Genomic DNA, 24,709 nt, shown 5'->3' on the forward strand with positions numbered 1-24,709 from the left:
TTTTTTTTTGGTTAAATGAGCACAAAGAAAATAGATTTCCAGCTAACAAATATCAGCTGTCCCACCTCAATGGAAAGGAAAATTAGTAACATTTTTACTAATACTATCTATTAAAATTCTCCTTTACCCAGTGCAGAACTAACTTGGGGATCCAAGGCTGAATTGACTTGGGGCCTGGCTGAGAAGGGTTCTGGTCAGGGCGTGCAGTGGCACTATTTGCACCCCCTATATCCACCCTTGCTTATATGTACTACTACCTCATATGTGCACATTCCACAGTGTAGGTAGTAAATACTACATAACATTTGCATTGACATTAGTTCATTAGTATCCAGTGAGACAGGAATAGTGTAAATAGTATAAAGCCTGGAAAATGGGAAAGTATTGTACACAGTACAATATATCTGTGTGTGTTTTTCTTTTTTCTGTTTTTACTTACTGGGTACTCAGCTACAACACCTTTGTAAACTTCATAGAATTCTTCAGCATTTGCTTTCTCCATAGTGAACTATAACACAAACAGATTATATGATACAAGTTCACTAATCATTTTCAATGACATGCACAAGTAAGGCTTCAGGCTTTTACAATTATGATGCAAGATCACAGTCTACAGATCAAAGTTATACCTAATAAGTGCTGATGGAAGTCTTTGATATGAAACAGCTAGGATAAAATGAAGGACAGGCACTTAATAATTAGTCTATTTTTTCTTTACCATGGTTGTAACTTTATATTTATTACTATATACCAGATTTTTACACCAAGGGTACCCAAATGGGTAGGCTTCAGATCCCCAAACTACTGACTATCTGACTTGCTGTTTTTTTGCACAGACTATACACAGAACACTGAAGATATAACTGATACTTTTAAGAAATAGTCTGTGTTAGAGGAGATCTGTGTTTGGTGCACACAAAGTGAGTTTAAATCCCTTGTGGCTACTGGGGAATATAATTTGAATAAGTTTTTTTTCTGCCTGGAGTACTTATACATATACTCAAAAATTCAGTGCTATCTATTAATTTACCCTGCTTGTCTACAGATCATTCTGTGTTCATCAATCCTATTCAAAAAAACAGAATGTGAAATGGGCAGCAACTGAGTAGTTAAACTTTCAAGCCGACTTTGATTTCATTACAGTGTTTTTGAAAGTTGTTTTTATATTAAAGTAGACTAGATTTTACAACTTTCTGTGTGCCCATTCTCTAGGTAGTGACTGGATGAGCATTTTATTATATTTACATTGGCTACCATTTAAGTGTTACCAACAATGGTGGGCAGACCATAGCAAAAAATATATATATATTTAAGGTTGGGAAAAAGTAAGTTAAATTAGTTATATTTTTATGGACTCTGGAAGTGCAAAAATACATGCAAAAAGTAACAAAAGCATGCTTAGTACAGTACAATAATAATTTTTACCACAAAAAAGCAGTGGTCCTTTAAATTAAACATGTACATTTTTTAAATTAAAGATCTACTAAAGAGCAGACGCCAGGATCTGTTGTTACATTTGTTAGACAGAAATCCTTTCTCTGTATCTCTTCTAAACTGGTTTTACTTTGGTACTGAAGTCTGACTTTTCTGACCTCTGGAAGTCTAAGCTCCACACACTGTTATCTCTCAGTGTAAGTTCTTTTCTGGCCACTGAAGGAAAGGAAGGCACATGACAGTTTTCTTTTCTTGACTTAAAAAAATGATAATATTTAAATATTCAATTAAAGTTCTATGGCTACTTAAGGTCGGGTATCTATTGCTGTCTTCTCTTAAGCAGCATACACACGTCCAATAATAGTCCTTGGAAAGGATCTTTCACAATCCTGATGCATGAACAAGTGCTTTACATACAGCACCGTTCTGCTCTATGCACAGGGAAGAGAGAAAATAACAGAGCGGCACCCTGCTGCGCGCTCTCCCCGTTCCCTTGCATTAGGATCGTTAGTCGTCCATTGTCCGTGGATCCTCCAGGACAGTCGTTCGGATGATGGACAACTGGCGCTGTACACACGTCAGACTCTCGCCCGATATCGGCCCTGAGCCAATTATCGGGCGAGCACCGTTGGACGTGTGTACATAGCTTTAGTAAGAAATTGACAGGTTGACTTTAGTGACATTTCTCCTAACAATGGACTAGTATTAATAGTTTTGCCTTGTAAGGGGAATCCTGTCTCTGTTACACAAGAGCGATCAAGCTCTGAAAGCCCTTGATGATATGCTTTTAAAATGTAATCACATAATGCTTCAAGAACAACTGACTGCAATGACACTACTGCTTTTCACACAGCACTTTGCAAAATCACCTTTTATAATGTTACTCTGCTTTTTTTTCCCCTGAATTTAATACATGTAATGCTTTTAGTAGCAGTTTAAAAACATGTAACTGCTTATATTACAGAGATAAAGTACTTTGGTAATCTGTAAGGGTGTATGCAATCTTACCATCTGCAGTGCAGCAATTTCAAAGCCTCCATCCAATATGTAATTAATAATTTTTCCAGTTAGGCCTATATTAACAACAAAAAAAAATATAGATTATATGTATATAGTATATCACACATACAGCTATATTCAAAGCCCACTTCCTATTTTTTTTTTCTTAAACAATGGGTATTTTCAAAGATTATTAAAATAAAAATGCATTTCTGGCTTCAATATTTGTCTCTTTAGCATTGTCCTGTTTCATTAATTATTTTTAACCACCACGTGCCATCAGTCTTGATGCATTATATTAATCCCAGAAGACTGTGATGATCCCAGAAAGGACAAACTGAAAGTGTATGATGTCATGTACCTGCCCCCTGTAGTCACAGTAAACTAATGCAGAGAGAAGCTCTAACATTATGTGCAAGATTTCCTAACCACATTATGTGACCAACTTAAGACATTTGAAGGCAAGTAAAAAAAAAAAAAAAAAAAATAAAGCATAAAATACTCTTTAGAAGAACTCTATGAAAGAAAGAGACCTGTAGCTTGAAGTTGGGTTTTAACTCCAAAACTATAAAGTGGGATGGGTATTATAATATTTATATCACTCTTATCATAATTTCAAAACCAATAAAAATATTTTCTTATTTTTATTCCCTGCACGTTTATTTATTTGTTTTTTGCACTTGAATGAATATTAAAAAACAGTGGAACCAACCTAAAACTGGCAGCTGACATTTTCGTGGCCAGAAACTACATTCTCATTGTACAGGAAAAACGCAGAATTACCGCAAAAGTAAAAACAGAATTTTTGGACTGTGTTCACTGGAGGACACAGCAACTGCTCCTCTGGCTCTTATATTTAGGAGTAGGGGTTTTCGCCATCAGAAGGCACCCATGCCCTGTTTTTACTTTTTTATTTGTACCTAGTCTTATATATCGCCACCTGCAGAAGTTGGACACTAGGTACAACAAAAAACAATAAATGATGCTCTGTTTAGCTTTAACAAATCAAAGGCAACAAATACTATCCAAACCGAGTACATATTGATGAATTTAGAGAAAAAAAATTGTAGAAAAAAGGTTTTTGATTTTCCTAAAAAAAAAAACATAATAATGTTGCACATTACCCTACCTGCCAGCACAGCATTTTTCTGGTTTCTGCAAAAGTTTCCAGTTACAACATGAGTGTTGTCTGTACTAGCTAAAGCTACCTTTTCCTCTTCCAGGCTTTCTAGATAGATGTTTCCGCACAATTAGATTACACAAATTAGGTTACACAAAATCATTTTATTTTAGGCAAAACATGGTCTGCCTATATTATAATCCCCAACTTTTTTTATATCTATCGGCGCAAAGCATTAAATGTGTGGAGGGATCATTTAGAAGTATGTGTTGACGAGCTTTGGACTAATAGACAAATGCAAGTTGTTTTTAGGTGCATTGGAGATCAGTTTATTAACATGTGCAGTTACTTCCTTTCGATCTACAAATCACTTTTTAAGTTTCATCAACCTGCTTCAACCTACGTATGCCTTCCCACTCACTTGTACAAAGGCCTCTTTGCCACAGGCCCTGGTTTATCTGCCACTGGTGCCGCCCAATTTACCATTTGCAGTACACCTCATACACTGCCAAATGATTGTCACAGAAAATTATATTGTAAAGTAGGTGCAAAAATGATTGTTTCACAAACATAAGGCCTGATTTAATAAAGCTCTCTAAGACTGGAGAGGATACACTTTCACCAGTGAAGCTGAGTGATTCAGTGGATCTGCTCCAGAATTCAAAACAGTTGCTAATGGCAAATGACTTTAAGAAATGCATTCCAGTTTTGCTGGATCACCAAGCTTCACTGAAGAAAGTTTATTTTCTCCAGCCTTGGAGAGCTTTAATAAATCAGGGCCAATGTTTACCCATTTGCATCAGAACATCCCCCCTGCCCTCCATGGATAAACCAATTTATTCACCATTAACCATTAATTTAATGTATTATTACATACAATAACTATGTAATACATTTATATTTTTTTTCTAGGACTAGGATTTTTTTTTATAATTTTAAACCAATGGCCTTAAAAAAGCTTTAATAAAACAGGTTCATAAATAGAAATTGGACATGTAGTATTTCACAAATATGTTGTTAGACTCTGCAAGGCTATGTTTGGCAGGCATTCAAAAACAAAAAAAAGATGAATGTCCAAATGTCATTTTATTAGAGCTGTGATCAATGTTTAATGTAGTTTGTTTTTAATGTTCCCAATGCCCAGTAGAAGTCCTTTGTTCTTGCTTTGGAATATTTCCTGGTTACTTCCTGCAGCAGAAAAGCCAAGGAAAAAAATTCTCAGCGACAAATAAAAGACAAAACAATGTTGTACAGGTGTTTTAGGGTACACGCAAGCATCAACTAAAAACAGCTGCCAGAAACACCGCCAATCAGATTCAAGTGCTTGTCTAAACTTCCTGATTTACTACTGTGCTAAACTTGGATGACGGCACTTATTTAGTGTTCCTTTGGCTTTGAAAACCAACACAGAGTACATGACCTCCATAAGTGTTCATCTGAACAAAGCTTTAGTAGTGCATTATTATTTGCAGTGTCTGGGCAAAAAGCAATGTCAAGAGCTTTAGCTCCATACAAAGAAGTACACCACTGATTACTTGGCATTGGCTTGAATTTAAAACGTAAAATTGAATTCTGAATGCCAGTCTTCTCTAATTCACTGTGATATTGCCCTCCTGTATAAAAGATTTACCACAGGTTTACCAGGAAATACAGGGACTGAGACATCTGTCTGTCCTTAAACAACTTGTGCACCGCAGTGAGGGACCCCACTGTGTTTCTACAAATTTAGCTGACGGATGGATGCCATGCATGCTCAGTAATGTCTTGCTTTCCTTTTTCGATCCTCTTTTGGTAGTTTTCAAAATGTTAAAAAAAATGTTTCTTTTGATAGTAATCACTCCAGATTGTGAAAAGGTATTACTAAATTCCTGTATGGTCTGAATGTAACATGCAAAGCAGGTGCATGATATCTGCTTGATATTTCCATGTATTTAAAAGATAATAATAAAGTATTTTAAAGCACAATTATATCTTAAAGTGGATCTAAAACCCAAATTAACAAAATCTCATATAAAAGTTAGCAAGTTAAAGTCAATAAAAGACATATAAATTTAATCTTCTAAATGTGCAGCGTTTATGTAAAGATTACCTGGTGATTCTACAAATAGTTTTTATCTCTCCTGCCTTTTATCCTAGTGAAAAAGAATGAAAGAAAACAAAAATGCTCTTTTTCTTAGCACAGGCCAGAGTTTGACATTTTTGAACCTAAGCTTCCTGGTTCACTGATCAGGCGGAAGATCAGTTAATACTTTTTTAATGATTCTTTTCTGCTCCCCACCCAGAACAGTTTTTGTCAGCCTGATTTCTGGGACCATGTACCAGATCACTTCTATTATTAAAACTAGAAGTTGGCTTTACACAGCTGAAACAGGACTTTTGGCTATTGGGAGCAACAGTGGGTTAGAAATACCAATGTCCTGGCTCACCAATATTGTCAAAGAAAGCTGTTTTCAGTCTTTTAAAATCTGCACCTTTAAATGATAAGGCTAGAGGTGCACTGAGAAAACATTTAGGGATTAGATCTATTGTAAATCAAGAAGTTAATACTACTTTATTTATGAAAGCTAACATGTAATCCCTGATAAAAAAAGACAGACACCAGCTGATGTTATCTGTTTGGCCAAGCAAACTAAAGCTACGTACACACGTCAGATTTTTATCGCCCGATAATCGGCATCGGCCAATTATCTGGCGAAAATCTGCCGTGTGTACAGTCGGTGTCGTCCATCGTCCGGGCGACCGACCTGCCGGATCCACGGATGATGGACGACAGCCGATCCTAATGAAAGGGAAGGGGAGAGCGCGCAGCAGGGTGCCGATCCGTCGCTCTCCCCCTCCCCTCTCCATAGAGCATGAACGGTGCTGTATGTACAGCACCGTTCATGCATCGTGCACTCCCTTGTCGTTGGAAAGGATCGTGAAAGATCCTTTCCAACGACAAAAATTGCAAGTGTGTACGCAGCTTTAGGTCTACATCGATACCAGTTACCGGTCATTCTAAATTAGTCATTTCAGTAAATTCATAGGACAGCTTGGCTCACTGTGGGTAAAGTATGATAGTGTGGGTTGGAAATGTTTGACAACCCCTCTACTCTTTGACCTTGAATACTGTAGGGTAAAGGTCCAACGCCATGCTTTTCTTGTTATTATACATGAATACTCAGTAAAAACATATTAATGTGACACAGCCAATATCTAAACTCATTGGACCTGATATATGGATCTGGTCCAGAACTGAAAATATTTGCTAGCCTGTTCCCCTGATGTCTCCTTTTTGAGGTGAACAGTTTTTTCTGGTAAAGTCTGGCGCACAATCACACACAAGTGCAAGTTATTGAGCATACAAGACAGAATTGGCACAGGGAAAACAGCTTAAAAAATCGAACCTGGAAGACTTTTGTGAGAATAATGGATAGGATGTTTGCTGTAATCTGATTGTAGTTGGAAAGGATCTTTCACAATCCTTTCCAATGAAAAACGACTGCACAATGCATGAATGAGCAATGTACATACAGCACCGCTCTGCTCAATGGAGAGGAGAGAGAGCGTCAGAGCAGCACCCTGCTGCACTATCTCCCCTTTACTTGCAGTACAATCGTTCAACGTTCATGGATCTGCCAGGACGGATCCATTACCCATGACATACGAACGCTATACAAACATCAGATTCTTGGTCGATACTAGCCCTGATGTGATTATCAAATGGGAATCATCTGACGTGCGTACGTAACTTTAGTCTTCAGAACAATAGAATTAAGTCACTTAAAAAGTGCATAGTGTGAAAGTAAGAAAAGCAATTAAAATCTCATTGAAAATCTATTAGGTGTCTTTAAAACACTTTTGTGCGGACAAACAAGCGTCTATAATGCGGAACTAAAGTTCCACCTTTGAAAATGTTGGATTGGGCAGGGCATTATGCAGAAAAGGACAGACAATGATTTATTAAAGCTCTTCAAGGCTGGACCGGATACACTTTCATCAGTGAACCTGGGTAATCTGGCTAACAAATGACTTTTAAAAAATTCATTCCAGATTTTGTGAATCACCCAGGTTCACTGGTGAACTCGTGTCCCCTTCAGCCTTGAAGAGGCCTAATATCGCTTCTGCAACAATCCTTCTAACCAGCCTGATCACTTTGGAGAACTCTCAAAAATGCTAAGCTACGCATCCCTATTTAATGTACAGCCCTGCGTAATATGTTGGCGCTATATAAATCCTGTTTAATAATAATAATAATAATAATAATGCACAGAATACCCAGCAATCCCGGAATTCTGTCTTCCCGTGCGCTTGTAAGGACTGAATAAACTCCTGCACACCTGCACTGGAGTTACATCACCCCAGACTGGCTAATCAAGATGGCTGAAAATCGCAAGAAGGATGGGAAGAAGCAAGAAGATGGTGTCCTGCGATTGAATAGTGGGGTTTATTTCTGCTATACCATTATTATTAGTATTTTTTAGGCATTTTCCATACTTCATTCTACATCCTCCTGTGTGTCTCTGTCTGTCTGTCATTTGCAACCCTATTTAATGTACAGCGATGCGTAATATGTTGGTGCTATATAAAAACTGTTTAATAATTAAAAAAAAAAACAATTCTTTTCTTATATTCCAATCCTACATTTTGCATATTCCACCTAATATTTTCTTCTCCGACCAAAAAGGCAGTGATATGCATTCAAACATGTCTTGCCATGCCAATGCACAGCACAATTTTATAGGTTTGGGCGTTTGAATGTAGAGATTTCTTTTAACTCTAGTGGAGACAAGCCCTTACAGTTATAGGAACATTTTATTAGAAATCCCAATACTTCCATAATGACTGCTGTAGATTATAATCACTGATATTCCTGCAAATGGCCTACATAAATAAGCACAGCAATGTGATGCCATTATCCAAGTTATTTATTGAGAAATAACTATGCCATCATATTTATCTGCCACAAAAGCAACTAACAGTGATCTCAACAAACAAAACAGCCACCTCAAAATAGATGGTCTTTTCATTACTTATATGGGCTACTTCTTGGGAAAACTTAGTTTTGCTAACAAGATTTATTGCCTGCTCCAACAGTAATAAAACGTTAGCATTGACAACTGCATGCGTTACAAAATGACACTTTTTATGACAAAAAGTCCATAATAAAAGAAAATCAATGTTAGGTGGAGGATGACAAGATACGCTGTATATATCTTTGAGGTTAGCTAACACTTTTCAGTTATGTGAAAAATGCAAATTCACACTTGGAAACATGGGAAGGAAAATGATGAACTGTAAAGGGTAGAACGTCATGATGTTGAATAATCATGCTAAGAAGTGTTGGTCTCCCTTGGGTCCCCTATTCTCCCACCCCAACCCCTCACTTTCTTCCCATACCCCTCCCTCACCGATCGCTTGCAATGTGAAAATTTATATTTTCCTCAATATGAGATTTAACAAAAAATATATCACATTGTTTTATTATGCAACCAGAGCACCTTCATTAGTGAGCTCCCGATTCTCTCACCTATCTTGTGTCTCTGTTGCTTGCGTCATTGCTCTTACAGCTTCAGGTAGCACTATCAATCACAGGTTTTGGACTTTGCTGCATAGCAACGAGCATTTGTCATCCTAGTTAGAACTGATCAATGAGTCTTTGCTAACACAGGAAAGGCAGAGGTAATTTTCCACTGCCTCACACAAGAAACTGGAAATCATCTACAGTAGTTTCTGACAGAAATGGCTCACAGAGTTATAGATTAACAAGGTTATACTGGGGACAATGGTGACACTCATATACATGTAAATCAGAGTTCATTGGCTCAGGGTAATGGTACAGGGTGCTATGTACTATTGCTGCATATAACATCTATATGACTAATAAAAAATGTGCTTATTTGTCAAAGTTACCTAAAACTAATCAAGAGTAAGAAAATTATTACATCAGTCAAATAATATTGCTATGTATTCATATGGAAATCATTCAGTCCTTAAACTAGAATTTGCAGAAATTGGCATAGGGCTATGTCCACACGTCAGATGATTCTCGTTCGATAATCGCCTCAGGGCTGATCCTGGCGGATCCCCGAATGACGGACAAGGAACAATTGTAATGAAAGTGAAGGGGAGACAGCCCAGTGGGGTACAGCTCCATCTTTCTCCCCGCTCCATAGAGCAGAACGGAGCTGTATGTTCATGCATCGTGCAGTTTTCTGTCGTTGGAAAGTATCAGTATCAGACAGATCCTTCCAACATCAATTATTGCACGTGTACATTTCTGTTGATTTCCTATCATTCTTTGCTAATTAAGATAAATTGGCACAATGGTGTGATGCCATTGGAAAACCAAGGTGACTGTTCAGGATGAACCTAATTGCAGGTATTAAGATGAAAACAGATTTCCCAAAGGAAAAACTGACAGATAAATGATTTCATCCCATGCCAATATATGAAAGCTGTCTACAGCATCCCACAGGGAGTTGGATTTCAACACACAACCTGATGGCCTTTGGTTGAAATCATGGCTGCTTTGTGAATGCTTCATGCAGTTGGGCGTTCCTTATATAGAAGGAGCTGTCAGAGATGCTAGACATCAATCTCAAGAAGGAAAAAGAGGGATGAAACATGGATTTCTGAACCAATTTCATTATTTGTGCCCTGCTAGACTTGTTAGCCAGGAATGGTTTGCTGGTCCCATCCTGCCTTTTTTCCCTAGACTATGTAGCTATTTTTCATCTCTATGGAAAGGTTTATGACCTTAAGAACAAGTCACCATTCATCTCTATATCTATGATCATAGAAGAGAAATTCATTTTCAAAGTCCACAACACAGGCAATAAAATGTTCCTTCGCTGAGAACAGACCTTGGCAGGCTGCCCTATTATATAATCAACCAACAGATGTGTTCAAGTAGATAAAAACTAACATTTCTATAGGGATCTGACAAGCATTCTTTTTTAATGACAGAAAAAAACAGTGAAGATGTTTTATTTTTCTCTACGTTAGTACTTTTCTTCTGTTGAAGTACACTAAGCCAATGCATGCACATCTCAGTGTAAGATCTCTCCTGTGCCAGAACAAAGTGACTTCAATGCACATGTGTGGTCAAATCATTCCAACCTGGCCAACAATTCAAACAGTGCAAATAAGTTGCCCAAACAGCCCCAAACTGAGAATTATGTATGGTGGTTTAATTGCACTTTAAAATCAGGTACTGACAAAAGGTAGGGATTGTTTTATACCTTTTTTACCCCTTGTTAAGAATATGTAAAACATTTATTGCCATAGTCTGGACACGTGCACTTAAAATGCATATAAATGATTTATAAAGAAAAATAACAAGCAAAGTGTGGCCTAAAACCATTTACCACAAAAGTAATTTTTCATAGGAGAAAATTAAAGACCTTATCAAATGTTAGGTTTCCTTCACCCTCCCCCAAAATGCCTAATCTATAGTTCAAGGTGTTTACACTGTATGTTCCAAAGATTTTTATATGACCACTCATATGGTTCACTAAAACACGTATCATTTACTTCCTATCATATGTACCACATTTCAATATGTTCTTGATGCTGCTGATTGTCCAATACATACTAATGTTTAAAATTAAATATTCTAGTGACAGCCCTGAAGTCAAAGCAGCAAAATATCAGCTAAGGTACTAGCTTTTTCAAAGGAGAATTCAGAAATGGCAGCCTCCATTATTATCCTATGGCAGTGTCCCCTCAATCCCTGAATATTCATGGTTTCAAAATTATTTAGGAGGCTAATATTCTACTCACTCTACCTCATTACTCTGAATTATAAATAACATTCTTCCAGAAACTAGGCAAGACAATGTCTGACTATATATAAAAAAATAACTGCAAAATCACCCCGCTAACAAGCAAGTCAAATATTGTAAAATGAACTGGCGCAATGAGACAGTATACCTTTAAATAGCAAAGAACGTTCACAATCAGAAAGATAAAAGGGAATTTCATGCTCAGGATAGTTCAATAAATAATGCTGAATAGATGCATTGTTTTAGAGCCAAGACATACCATGCTTTCAAAAGATTACATTTTGCAAAGATTCAGATAAGAAAGTGTTTCAAGGCTGATGGAAGCAACAAGGACACCAAATACTTTCTGGTAATAATCATGTAGGAAATGTCTTAATTAATGACTATCATAAGAAAATGCATTCGCTTGCATTAATAATGGAATTATTGCACATTTGTTAGTAAACTGCAGTCCTAATAAAGTATAATATAATATAAATAAGATTATATAATTTCTAAATTTAGTTAGTGTAGCCAGCCATGGGCAGGTGTAATTGCTCCAGCCATGGAAAAAACTTTATTTTTGATTGGTCACTGAATTTAATAACATAAATGTCTATGTACTCAGCAGACAAGCCCAGAGCCATCCTTATCTCATGGGAGCTAAAAGCAGCCGATGGAATTTCCCATGAGGGCTCGGTACTGTAGCCTTAACAAACCCATTGACATCAGTGTCCCCAGAAATCGGAAGGGAGCCAAAAGTACGAGATGCCTCATGCAAGCTTGATAATATTGTTTGAGGCAACCAGGGTCTCTAATTTTCTGTCACTATAAAGCAAGATTTTAAACCTATTATGTCTACAATGCTATTGTTAAAGTGGAACTAAATTAAAAAAATAATAAAAAACAGACCAGGCAACCTAACGGCAATTTTTTATTTACAGTCACCTGTCCACGCTCAATTGTGGGTGCCACCATCATCTTCCTCTCCTGTTCCGGATGTCTAAACTGAAAACATACTCCTGTGCAGTACCCTATTGTTGGTCAATACAGAGTTAAATATAGGTGGTGATTCTTCTATGGCTGACCATGATAAGACCTGGCTTTGTCATACAATATGACATGGTGAGTTATTCTATATACATTTCACACAATGTTCTTGTTTATTGTCTTTGCATCCATAAATCTAGAGTCAGTACTCAAGGCTCGGCTTGCAGCCTCCTTTTCTCATAAAGATGCAGGGTTAGGCATATTCTTTAGCCTGGACTACAATTCAGTGATCACAAAGAAAACCAGTTACAACTAAACATTTTAAAACATGTCAGACATATAGATACCTTACATATTAGGTTTTACTTATTTGCTGAAATTTCCCCTAAGGTCTGACAAGTCCTTCCCTTTTATCTACATGAGCCCAAACTGATCCTGCCTGCATACCTGTAGTGAATATAAATGCAGATAACTGGGCGCTCCCTATGATTGCCCCAGGCCTAAATGGTAAAATTGTTTGCCGTCAATGAGAACCTTGGGACAATAAAGAATTCTGCAATGGCCTGACTTCTCTTTCTGAATCTAAAGATGTAACAGCAGGAAAATACTAACATTGTGGTTGCAGGTTAGCAGCATGTTGCTACTAGGATCACAGGACTCATGATATAAAGTAATGTCATTATTAGAGTCCTCCACCCCCCTTTGCCCTTTCTCCTTGTCCCTGTCCTGTCCACTCCTTCAGCCTATTCAGCTTAGCCTTCGGGCATAAAGGGTTGTTTACTCATGTCATATTGTTATTGTGCTTTCTGTAAGCCGGTGAGGCATGTTTGTCCTTATGTTAATACAATTGTTAATAATATTTTATTTATTGTTGCTATTATGTCTTTTTTTTTCTTTGGAAAACTCAATAAAAACAAAATACAAAAAGTAATGTAAAATGATAATAATCATACATTTAAAACTTTTTTTTTAAAGCTAAACCCTGAGAATATTTTTTACAGAGAATCAACATTTTACTTTTAAGCATATCTAAATATTGAATATGTATCGGCCTGCCATTTATTAGATGTAGTGTCTGCATTGGTTTTCCCTTTTTTTCCTGTTAATTCTTCAGATAACACCTCCTGTCCTAGGGTGGCTACGCTGACTACTTGACTATATCTGCGACGACAACCATGGTTGTCAGCTGGGCTGGAAACATATTTCCATCTAAATTTCCATTATATATTGAGTAAAGTGAAGAAAGATAACATTGTTTGTTTGTGCTTTTAGTTGGGCAAGTGACAAAAACCCCAAATTTCTGGCAGAATAACAGGCTCTTTCCGTACTTGCTAAAAATGTTTTTTCACCTAAAAAAGGTAAAATTAACACTGCTACTATATCCAAGAACTGGTAATCTGAAATATATACCATTCTTGTTTTTGGATTTAGATATTTTTTAAGTATGCGGATATCTACTTCACGCATTAATGGTGTGACTATTTCCACACAAAATTTTCTTATGTCAGTACCAGGAGGATTTCAGGGCGTCTACCCGCATTGCTGAGCATACACAAACTCTTATGGTCTCATTTACTACAAACATAGCAGTCAAAAGGTTGCACCCATTTGGGAAAATAAGTGACGTTAAAAACAAGTTCTACATCTTATGATTTCTTTGGAAAGAAATGGATAATACAATATTTAAGGCAAATATTATTAATCCTAGATGAGAAAAATGGCACAAATACAGAATAAATATTGTAAAGACACATTCAGACATCCTCCAGCACTGTTCTTTCGGTGTGGCTTGATAAATAGAAGTAATAACTGAAAAAGTTTAAGAATATCAGTTATAAAGCTGGGCAAATAAAAACAACCAGATGAAAAAAAAGCAGGGAAAAACTCATAGCTAGGGGTCATCCTAAATATAATGGTATGGGGATCAGAAGATTCAGAGATATGGGCAATGAAAGTTAAGACTGACCACATCCCCAACCCTTCCCAGTACCCCTCTAGTGTAATGGGCAGTGCCATTCATCATTACAAGGACTTGGGAACAGCAAGGGGCAGGACCAAGCTTGACTTTTACAAGCAAAGTCAGAATCTGCATATGATTTATGTTGCATGAATGACATGGGCTTACTAGCCTATTCATTTCATCAAAGGCTCAGTTTGGATTGTTAATGATTGTGGAATGTTACCTTGCTTCTCACATATCAGTTCACTATGTTCTTTTAATTGTATTACATTTTATATGCAATATAAAACAATAAGATAAGGAACTGTTTTGCAATATTCTTACTATGTGAAAGTAGTGAGATACTTTGCTATCAGGATTATACTGTTTTTGTTTGGGGGGGGAGGCAGATGATGAACTTACCCGCCACTTTTTTTCTATTGCCGACATGTAGCTAAAGCAGCTTCATGTTTCCCTATATTCATTCATATTCTAAATTCATATTCCCTTTATTCATAACATAATTCATAGACTTATTTAGAGGATAATGTCTTGCAAGCATCTAGAGGTGACTGCAAATGCCAAAACAATCTCCAGAACTTTTTGCCAAGCCAAATTCTAAGCCCTTATTAGAACAGGTGGCCTTACAAGTAAAAATGAATACACAGGAGGCAGGAAGGTATGGACTTGCCAATACTTTTCCCATCAGAAAAGCTCGATTCAGCTGTGACAGGATGGTTAGGTTTTCAGCAGGCACTTCTGCATGCCAGCTTTTTATACTTGTTCCCCCATAGACAACCACATACACAAGATGCATTTTAAATAGAATATGTAAAACGATTCAGATACATTTGTAATTTATTTAAAATATAGTTCTTAGTTAAAGTATTTTTTAAGTGTGAACAAGACTAGCATAGTCACCCTCAATTTCAGGTCATTTTAATGGGATCCTTTTTGGATAAAAGGTAAGGAATATGTCACTACACTGCTAATGTCCATTGATAAAATCTAGAAGATTGCAAAAAATCCTACAAACAGGTGGCTGGTTCTTATAAAAAGAAATCTCATCCTATCATTCTAGGTATGAGTTGTTCATCCCACAACTTTATAATCTTTCTATAAATGTACTGCATAGGGTGTATGTGTTTATTTGTAATTTTTCAAAAACTTAATATCATATCCTCATCCATAAATTCGATTAAACAAATAACAATATGGATGAAGGTCTCATTACACAGCAAAAAGTCAGGCAGACTAAATTCATTACCAGAACTTTTTTTTATGAACAAAGTTTTGAACATACCTTCAGATACTGCATGGGGTTTAATAATGCAGCAGGTGCTTTTTGTAAATGTTGCCGTATTCTTTGGTCCACGGCCTCCACTGGATGGGAAGAAAAACTCTAACTCCTAACAATGGTTATAAGAGAAAAAAAAATATTAGAACTGAAAAAAAAAATTTCATGCAACCATCTCTGGAATCTAAGATAAAATACTACAATGCAATAAGGTTTATCCATCAAAACTTCTGAAAATCTATCAATAAAACTTTTCTATAGCGTACTCTACTAGATCAATAAAAGTTGAATTCCAGCCTTGTCCAGTTGTACAGATCCTTGTCTTGAAAATGTTTACTGCACAGTGTAAATCAGATTGAGCTTGCCAAATTTTATGGCTGGAGAATAAAGCATTAACTAGTCTTTTCCTTCCCAACCTTACTGTCCCCAGCCTGATCATTTTTAATCATGGAGACTCGGAAACTCACTTAGACATTACCTAAAGTTACTCTTTTTATGGAGCTATGCACAGCCTCACCCATTAGCCATGATCTGCCTGAATTCAACAGTGGGACCCAATGATAACTCAAAAAAGGTTTAAAAAAGTAAATTTAAAAAAAATATTATTAGAATGCAGATGAAGGAGAAAGGGATTACTCAGGCATAACAAAATCAGATTAAACTCCAGCTTTAAATCTTCCAAACATTAACCCTTTGTTGCTAACAATGTCAACACTGGCAGAGCAAATAGCTTAACAGGCACATGACTATTCAAACCCTCAAGTGACAAAAAAGTGTACAAAAATAACTTGTTACTATGGTGAGAGGAAAGCAGTGGGAGTGTGTAATGTGAGAATTTTGCTGCATATAGAGCCTGTGTAATTATATGGATTCCCACCACAAAGAAAGAGTCTATTGCCTCATTAAATATGGATTGATTGCGGGGCGATTTAAAAAGAGAATAGAAAAGCTCCTGGAATACCATTCAGTACCATATTTAGTTGGTTTAAATATAAGCTTTTCTTTTAGAATTTCTGAGCACAATGGAAATGAGTTAGTGCATTACCATGCATTTAAAATCAAAGTGGATGCATATAGCATTACCTGGTACTTGCTCTCACTGTGTGTTAAATATCTCCTACTTTACAGAAGGAATTTAGCTAAAAACTGTTGGTGCTCTTCTTTAAAATGGACTTTGCAATTAAAATTAATATAACCTGCTATAAAAAATAGTGGGATCCATGGCAAACCGCTACCTAGTGTTAAAAATCGTCTGAAACCCCAGTAAATTAGAAAATGAATCTGCTTCTTCTCACACTGTGGACTTGAATTAGTAGGCATCTGCAAGACAAGGGAAGATAGAATGTCTTGGGAGAACCTACGTGATGTAGCAAACCTAGAATGGATTTCTTAAAAAATATTTTGCTATTGGTTGGCAAATGTTTTTAATCCAGGGACAGATCTATTCCAGGATTGCTGGATCACCCAGGTTCTCCAGGGATGGTCTATCTTCTACAGCAGGGGTGCCCACACTTTTCTGGCTTGCACGCTACTCTTAAAATGACCAAGTCAAAATGATCTACTAACAATAAAAACTTTGACTGTGCGCAGTAGAGTTTATTTTGAAAGGCAGGGCTCCGCGATCTACTCGCGTTGCCTTTGCGATTTACCAGTAGATTGCCATCCACCTGTTGGGCACCCCTGGTTCTACAGTATTGGGGAGCTTTAACAAATCAGCACCTATGTGTGTTTGCAGAGCAAAAAACTCTGTAACTGTCTGGATTAAAACCCTACCAACAGAACCCTTGGAGGCTTGAAGGGACACCCAATTTTGACAGTTCATTAGGAAATGTCTATAGTTAAATCTAAACTCCAAGTGGATATTTATTAAGTGTGTGTATTAAGTGTGTGTGATATGTATTAAGATGTGTGTAAGTGCATCTAATTAATCCAATTAGTCATTACTTTACTTTCCCAATGAAGAAGAACTATATTCATTTGTGGGTGATAAGCTTCTGCCATTATCTCCAAATATGCACAACATAATTGCCGATTATGGCACAGACTTACCTGTGTGCAGCTTCCCTTTTTCATCACCAGCTCTTTAGAAGACTTACAAAAAGATGGCAAAACTTTTTGGCTGTTGGATGGCCACTGATGGTGTAACTTATGCACATGCACAAGAGTTAGGCTACGTACACACGTCAGATGATTCTCGTCCAATAATCGCCTCAGGGCTGGTATCCAAAGAGAATCTGGTGTACAGTGCTTGTCCAAAGTTGTTCATGGATCCGTCCTGGCAGATCTACGAACGATGAACAATCGTAATACAAGTGAAGGGGAGAGAGTGCAGCGGGGGGCCGCTCCATCATTTCCCCCCCTCCTCTTTCCATAGAGCAGAAAGGCACTGTATGTGTGTCATTGGATCGTGAAAGATCCTTTCCAATGACAAATATTGAACGTTTGTACGTAGCCTTGCGCTATCTCTGACAAATGGCTGCACACTGTAGAGCTAAGCTTTATTCCCATGCACCATAAACCAAAAGCCAGGTCTTTACTTTTTTGACAAAAGAGATATTGCGTTGCATGTCCCATTTACCAATTGTCTGTCTGCTGACTTTCTGTAATTTGAGTTTAAGTCAACTTTAGGTTTGAAAACACACTCCTAGGTCGTTTATGTAGGGTTATCCCTCCATACGTTTTCAAATTTAGCTTTAACTATGGTGGACAACTGTTATTTATTTTTTAGAAAAAACATTGGTTTCATGCAGAATTATTTGCAAAAATTTCTAGCAGATTGAAATCCAAAATATTAAAAGAATATTGATGAATAAACCTTATTGCAGAAGCCATGCAGAATGCCTAGGCAAAAAAAAGCTTTTGATAATACACTAGCTATCCTCTGTAATTTCACCATACCATCTTTTTTGTATGAATTGATGCATCAAAAATCCTCTCAGGCTACACAGAAAAATAAAAAAAAAGTACATGTGTCAACATACCACTATATATAATACTAATATACTGCATTCAGTCAAACATCTGGTATATTAAACAGTATCTTGTCTAAAAGAAAATTAGGCAAATTGCCAAATACAAGTGATCCAGTAACAGGTAACAGTATCAGTTGTCTTCTTGTTTTCTTTGAAGCTGTTTTTATCACCCCTTGAAAGTACATAAAAGTTAAAAGGTAGAGCTTCTTGCAGAATACATTTCTCTAGAGATTAAAATGACCCTGTCACCAACCTAGAAAAAAACTGTAGGTGAAGCACAGAAAAATCAAGTATTTTAAATGCAAATTCAATCCTTTTTTATTCCGTAAATGATTATTTTTCACTTTGAACTTGCCTACACAAACTTTTAAGTAGCATGGGGCGTGCAAGTAAATGCTAGAGCAGTTATTCTCAACCAGGATTCCATGTGACCCCAACATTCCTCCAGAAGTTGCTAGGGGTTCTTTAAACTGTGGCTGATTAATGCCCAATTTGACGATACCTAAATAGTTTTGGGGCTAATGGCATTTGGTAGAGCCAGCTGCATGACTGGTGGACCTCAGGATGTTTTTGTTTGTCTATAAAAATGTTACTGGAGCCACCACTGAAAGAGGGATATTCTTTTCATTAGTCAACAATTTAAAAAGCTCCTTTCCCAAGGACTTTCAATAATATGGTTTCAGCATTGGTTTATTAAGACTTTAAAATTATTTAAGGGCTCCTCATAAATTAAAGGTTGAGAAAGGTTGCTATAGTCACTTGAGTGATGGCTTTAAGTCAGCTTGAGCTGCTGACATTATGTCAGGATGATGTTACCCTGAAGAAGCCTTGGGGTTTTTGGATGGCTATACAAGGAAAGTTTTTAAACCTTCCTAAAACACATTAAATACCTATAATCTTAAGGGAAAAAAATAGCTCCCCCCCCCCCCCACAGACACACACAAGGCTAGGTATGCTCCCAGCTACTTCCCATCCCCAGCCCACCTGGTTAGCCATCATTCTCAGGGAAGATCTGCATTAATCTTAGCTCATTTTGCATGTAGCGATTTTGCTGTATCAGAAATAATTAAAAAGAAGAGGTCTTTTCTACAGCTATGGGGCTATACATCCCATTCCCTTAGGTTAACCCACAAGCATCACAAAACCATCAAAAGTAACTTGTAATTGCAAAGTTGCAGTCGTAAAAGCCTTAAAATACTAACAGAGTTAGTAGGAAAGGTGCACACTTACTCGAGCAGCTGAGGCAATAGAGTCAGAACCATGAGCTGCATTCTTAGTTCCATCAGTACCAAATCTGGCTCGAATGCTTTCTGGCGAGTCACTACGTGCAACGGTGGAGTTGGTTGGGCCCAGCAACTTCCTCCAAGAAGCTACAGCTTCATCACCTATCACTTCCATTGCTATGATTGGTCCACTTGTCATAAAATTGATCAAGTCACTGCAAATTCAATGTAAAAGTTTAATATACAATAATTTAACAAAAAACATTATATCTGTGACATATAGTGAACACAACATATACACAGCAGGTATGTTCAATGAAAACTGTATTCAGAATCAGTGGTCCAGAGATTTAGGAAAGAGGTTTATGCAAACCATGACTTTTTCTTTACAAGTCAAACCTGCCCCTCTCCCATAAAATACATTACTATTCATACTCAGATCAGTCTGCAATAGGGAGATTTGAGAGGTGGCAGGAAAAAAATTAGATCTGCATACAACCACCGCCACAGTATTAAACAATTTTCCTAATAGTAAATGTGCAGTCAATGGATTGTTGAAAGTAAAAGTGACGTAAACAGAGCTCTGTACGTAAACAGAGCTATTTATGACAACAGATTTGTCAACCTACATTTCAACAGAACATAAATTGAAAGTGTGTAAAAGACTTTGGCAAAGCATTCATGAGCATGTACTTACATCTCTTGGGGGTGATCAGTCCAAGTGCAGCTTTGGCACTGCCCCAGACAGCTGTAGTGTTTAAATTATCTCAATGAAAGACGACTTGGGTATGTTGACAAATGCATACAGTGTAATAAAAATGGTTCGGTGTTGCGAACTTGTTTTCAAATAAACAATCGGCCTAGCGTCTATTTTATTATATTTTCTAGCCCTAAATGTGTGTGTGTGTGTGTATATATATATATATATATATATATATATATATATATATATATATATATTATACTTAAAAAATGGATCTATAGCCATCTAACTCTGTTTAGCTACCTAAACTCCCCATGTGACAGCACTGACCCAGTGCTCACTTAGATTAGGTCACATCATCCTTAATACACATAAGTAGGGAGAGGGGAGGAAAGGTAATTATGTGCTGTTCTACAGAGCAAGAAAACAAAACCTTTTTTTCACTCTTAACAAGTTCCTTTTTTTACATAAATATATGTGATTTGGTAATGCTGACCTATTGACTTACATGATGTGTAAATTTTAATGATAGGTCCTCTTTAAGAGGGATGAAATCGTATATACTTCCGCAGCATTTATATTTCATTAAACACTCTTTACTTCTACTCCACATTATTAGGTATTTTGTATTTCACAAACCTACTAACAATACAGTCATTGTTTACACTAGACCTGGATGGATTCCAAAGACCAGATAGCCAATGTTCCTGAGAATTAATGCTCACATGTTGCTTCTGAGACATGCTCCTTTGAGGTCAACAGGTACACTGATTACATGGGAGTGTATTGCCTTTTCAATGATATTTAGATATACAGTATCAGTTTTAATGTTTATAATGCCATATATGTTTCCATATATGTATTTTGTCATTTTATATTAACAGATGAATCATGTTTGCTTATTACATATGCAGGCTCTACTTCCTGCTTGGCAATGCTATAACATGATTGTGCTTTACTGCTCCTTCTTACAATGCAAGTCTTGAGTTGGTTAACTCACTGCAAACAATGTGCTGAGAGAAGTTTAAAGTGTGACAAAAATGTAAAAAAAAAGGCACAGGTTAGTATTGATAGGGATAGGAGGTGAAAGAACTAAATCTTCACAAAAAATTTACTGAAGAAGATGCGCAATTTGTTTCTTTTGCAACAAAAAGGTTGTTACCTTCGTACTTACAAACTTCTAGATTATTTTTCAGCATGCAGTTTTGACAGGATGAATTAACTTCTATTCACATATGTTATCCTAAGCCAGCCAATCACCAAAGAAGCCAAAACTAGTATTAGATTGGGCACCAGAGAGGGAGAGAAATGCATGTAACAGATTTAATTCCACATTAAATGAGAGACGAATGAACAATAAATGAATAAAAACTAATCATTATAAGCATCCCCACCAGTGATATATGCTTTGACCCAGCCTTTTAAATGTCCATAAACAAAAAAATCCCATTAAAAGAAGGGAAAAAAAATAATGCATCTACTAGCTTTCTCAAAAGGTAAAACACTATGTTACAGATGGGAAATGAAACCGTATGTATCAGTTTCTATATACTGCATCCACCTTCTCCAATTGCTTCATGTTGGTGATCATCAGGACAATGCCCCAGCACACAAGTCAGTTGTTGCAATGGCCACAATTCATGAATGCAAGTTTGAATTGGTAGAACACCAAACCTATTCGCCAGATATGGCCCCATCGGACTATTATCTATTTGGAATTTTAAAGAAATACCTAAAAGGGAAGAAATTTGACTCTGATGATGATGTCATCAAGTCTGTTGAAGACTTCCTTGAGGGCCAAGATGTTGAGTTCTATAAAAAAGGTTTAAAGACCTTAAAAGAAAGATCTGAAAGGTGCATTCTGCTTCATGGAGATTATATTGAAAATGTATAGAAAATAAAGTTCCTAGCTTTTGTCTTTATGGTTGAGGCTCATTACTTGTCAAACGGCTCTTGTATACTGTTTGTTTCATTGCTTTTCAAGTTGTTAATAAACAGAGAATTTAATAAGAAAAAGGAAAACTGTTTTTTTAATGTTGTCAGTCATCATCAAACATGTCGTAGTTTTTAGTACATTTAGTGTCGTAGTTTTTAGCACAGTTTACAAATACCGCAGTTAGAGTTATCATAGTCTCTAATTTACACTATGGCTATAGATCTATGGCTAATATAAAAAATCCTACATTTAAAATGCACCTATTGGGCAAATCCTATTATATCAATATTTGATAAAGTAGAAAAGGGTTATTAGCCCCTCTATCAACTTTTTAATTGTCTCCGAGGTACATGAAATCTTAATGGGCATATCTGTGTTACAGACAAGTAAGATGAGAAATTCCCTCATCGAGTTTGGAGAGGATACACTTTCATCAGTGAAGCCAGGTGGTCCAGCAAACCTTGAATGGGTTTCTTCTTCAATCATGGACCAGATCCCTTGCAGGTTTGCTAGATCACATAGCCTCTATAATGAACCGGTATATTCTCCAGTCTTGGAAAGCTTTGTTAAATCAGGCCCATTTTGAGAGATTTCCTAGAACTTTCCACTTTTTCCCTGGGACAAGAAGGGAAGCATAATCTCCACACAGACAGGAAAGTAAACAAACTAACAGGTTTTACCCAGCTTTATCTAAAAAAGTGGCTACACACTTCAATAAGTAACAAAAAAAAAAAAAACAACACAAACAAGGCAGATAAAACTTGTAGATTCTAGGTATGATGTGGTTACATTCTATATGAAATACTTAAAGCAGAAGAAAACCTAATTAGGGAAAAAATTCCTGACTCTCAAGCTTATTTAATGTATTTCGTGTCTTTGACCAGAGATTGTTCTACCTGCCAGTAAGTAATATTTTTTGTTTTGTGTTCACTTAGTCGTGCATGTGCAGCTCAGTATACCTGCTTGTCATGGAACAGAGCCAGAATGAAGTAGCTCTCTTGGACATATGCAGGAGCAATTTCATCTCTACCCAGCCCATGAAGATGGCTAATGACATGGAAATAAACTTCACAAATATGACAGCAATCGTAATAGTGCGACGATTGACAAGGTATCCATCACAGTGCTGGAGGGAAGTTCTTTGGCTTCCAATTTAAACGATCTACACAGTGGAATGTATCCAGAGAATAAATTAATTTTAGTGTCACATTTAGGGGAGCAGGAAATTTTAGTAGCAGTAGAAACTCATGAATATTGTCCATGGATTATAGTTGTAGATTAAATAGCTTTGCCTTTAGATTCAATAAATTGTTCACTAATCAATAAAAAGAAAAGAAATCTACAATCTAACTGCAGTAAGGAACATAGACAATATTTAGTTTGGTTTAAATATTTCCATTCATTGTAACTCACTGTGTAACACCCTACATATTCTTTGAATAGTTGCTTATGTGAGATGCCTGGAAATAGAGATGTTCTGGGGTCAGAGCTATAGAAAGAGATGCTATTTTTTGTCTAGAGCTGGGTACAGAGCACATATTTCCAGAAGCTGGAAGATGACAATTACGAAGTGAGGGCTCATTCTCACTATAGCAATGTGATTTGTTTGCTTGCATTGCTGTTTACACTGCAATGACCTGTGGTAGACGGCCCATTCATTTGAATGCCAGAGCACATGGCACACAAATGTAGTTCATTCTGCATTTTTTAAAGCATACTGTATGGCATAGAAGGAGGTGGAAACAAGACAAATGAGTCTGCACAAGGAGAGGAACTTGTATAAACAAGAAGATCCTGCAAAGCTTTACACTGGATTACAGCACAGATGTGGAAGAAATACACATAGCATGGCTCAAGTAAGACTGCACATTGCTCTTATTTACACATTACCTGTAGTTCAGCTTTCAAAATTATGTCAAGCGAAAACCTTTTTTTATGTTTTGCTTGTTATTATGGTATCCAGGAATCAATGGGCCTGATTTATTAAGGCTCTCCATGGCTCGGGAGGATACACTTATCAGTGAAGCTTGGTGATCCTGGATCCAGGATCCTGGAACTTGGAATGGATCTGGTCCAGGATTGAAAATATATGCTAACAAATAGCTAATGACTTTTAAGAAATCCATTCCAGGTTTACTGGATCACCCAGCTTCACTGATGAAAGTGTATCCTCTTCAGCCTTGGAGAGCTTTAATAAATCAGGCCTAATTAAATAGATTTTTACCCACTTTCTGTCTCGGTGACAATAGTCTGTGTTGCTGTTGGTGTGTTGCCCTCTCTATTGTCTGGCAAAGGTTGGTAGCACAATACTCTATCCAAAATCTGGTTTTGGTTGGGCACACAATTTAACC

The 24,709-nt window shown here is 36.8% G+C and overlaps 1 protein-coding gene across 1 annotated transcript in view; it reads right to left on the reverse strand.

Annotated features, from left to right (window-relative positions):
* The window catches only part of NME7 (NME/NM23 family member 7), a gene marked incomplete in the record, with an annotated part of 94,873 nt that overhangs the window by 26,168 nt on the left and 43,996 nt on the right, over positions 1-24,709 (reverse strand). The window contains 4 exon segments of the mRNA XM_072426681.1: positions 440-508; positions 2,443-2,507; positions 15,531-15,636; positions 19,727-19,934. Of these exon segments, the coding sequence (XP_072282782.1) occupies positions 440-508; positions 2,443-2,507; positions 15,531-15,636; positions 19,727-19,934 (448 nt within the window).

The sequence above is a fragment of the Pyxicephalus adspersus genome, chromosome 1, assembly GCF_032062135.1.
Source record: "Pyxicephalus adspersus chromosome 1, UCB_Pads_2.0, whole genome shotgun sequence".
NCBI lineage: Eukaryota > Metazoa > Chordata > Amphibia > Anura > Pyxicephalidae > Pyxicephalus > Pyxicephalus adspersus.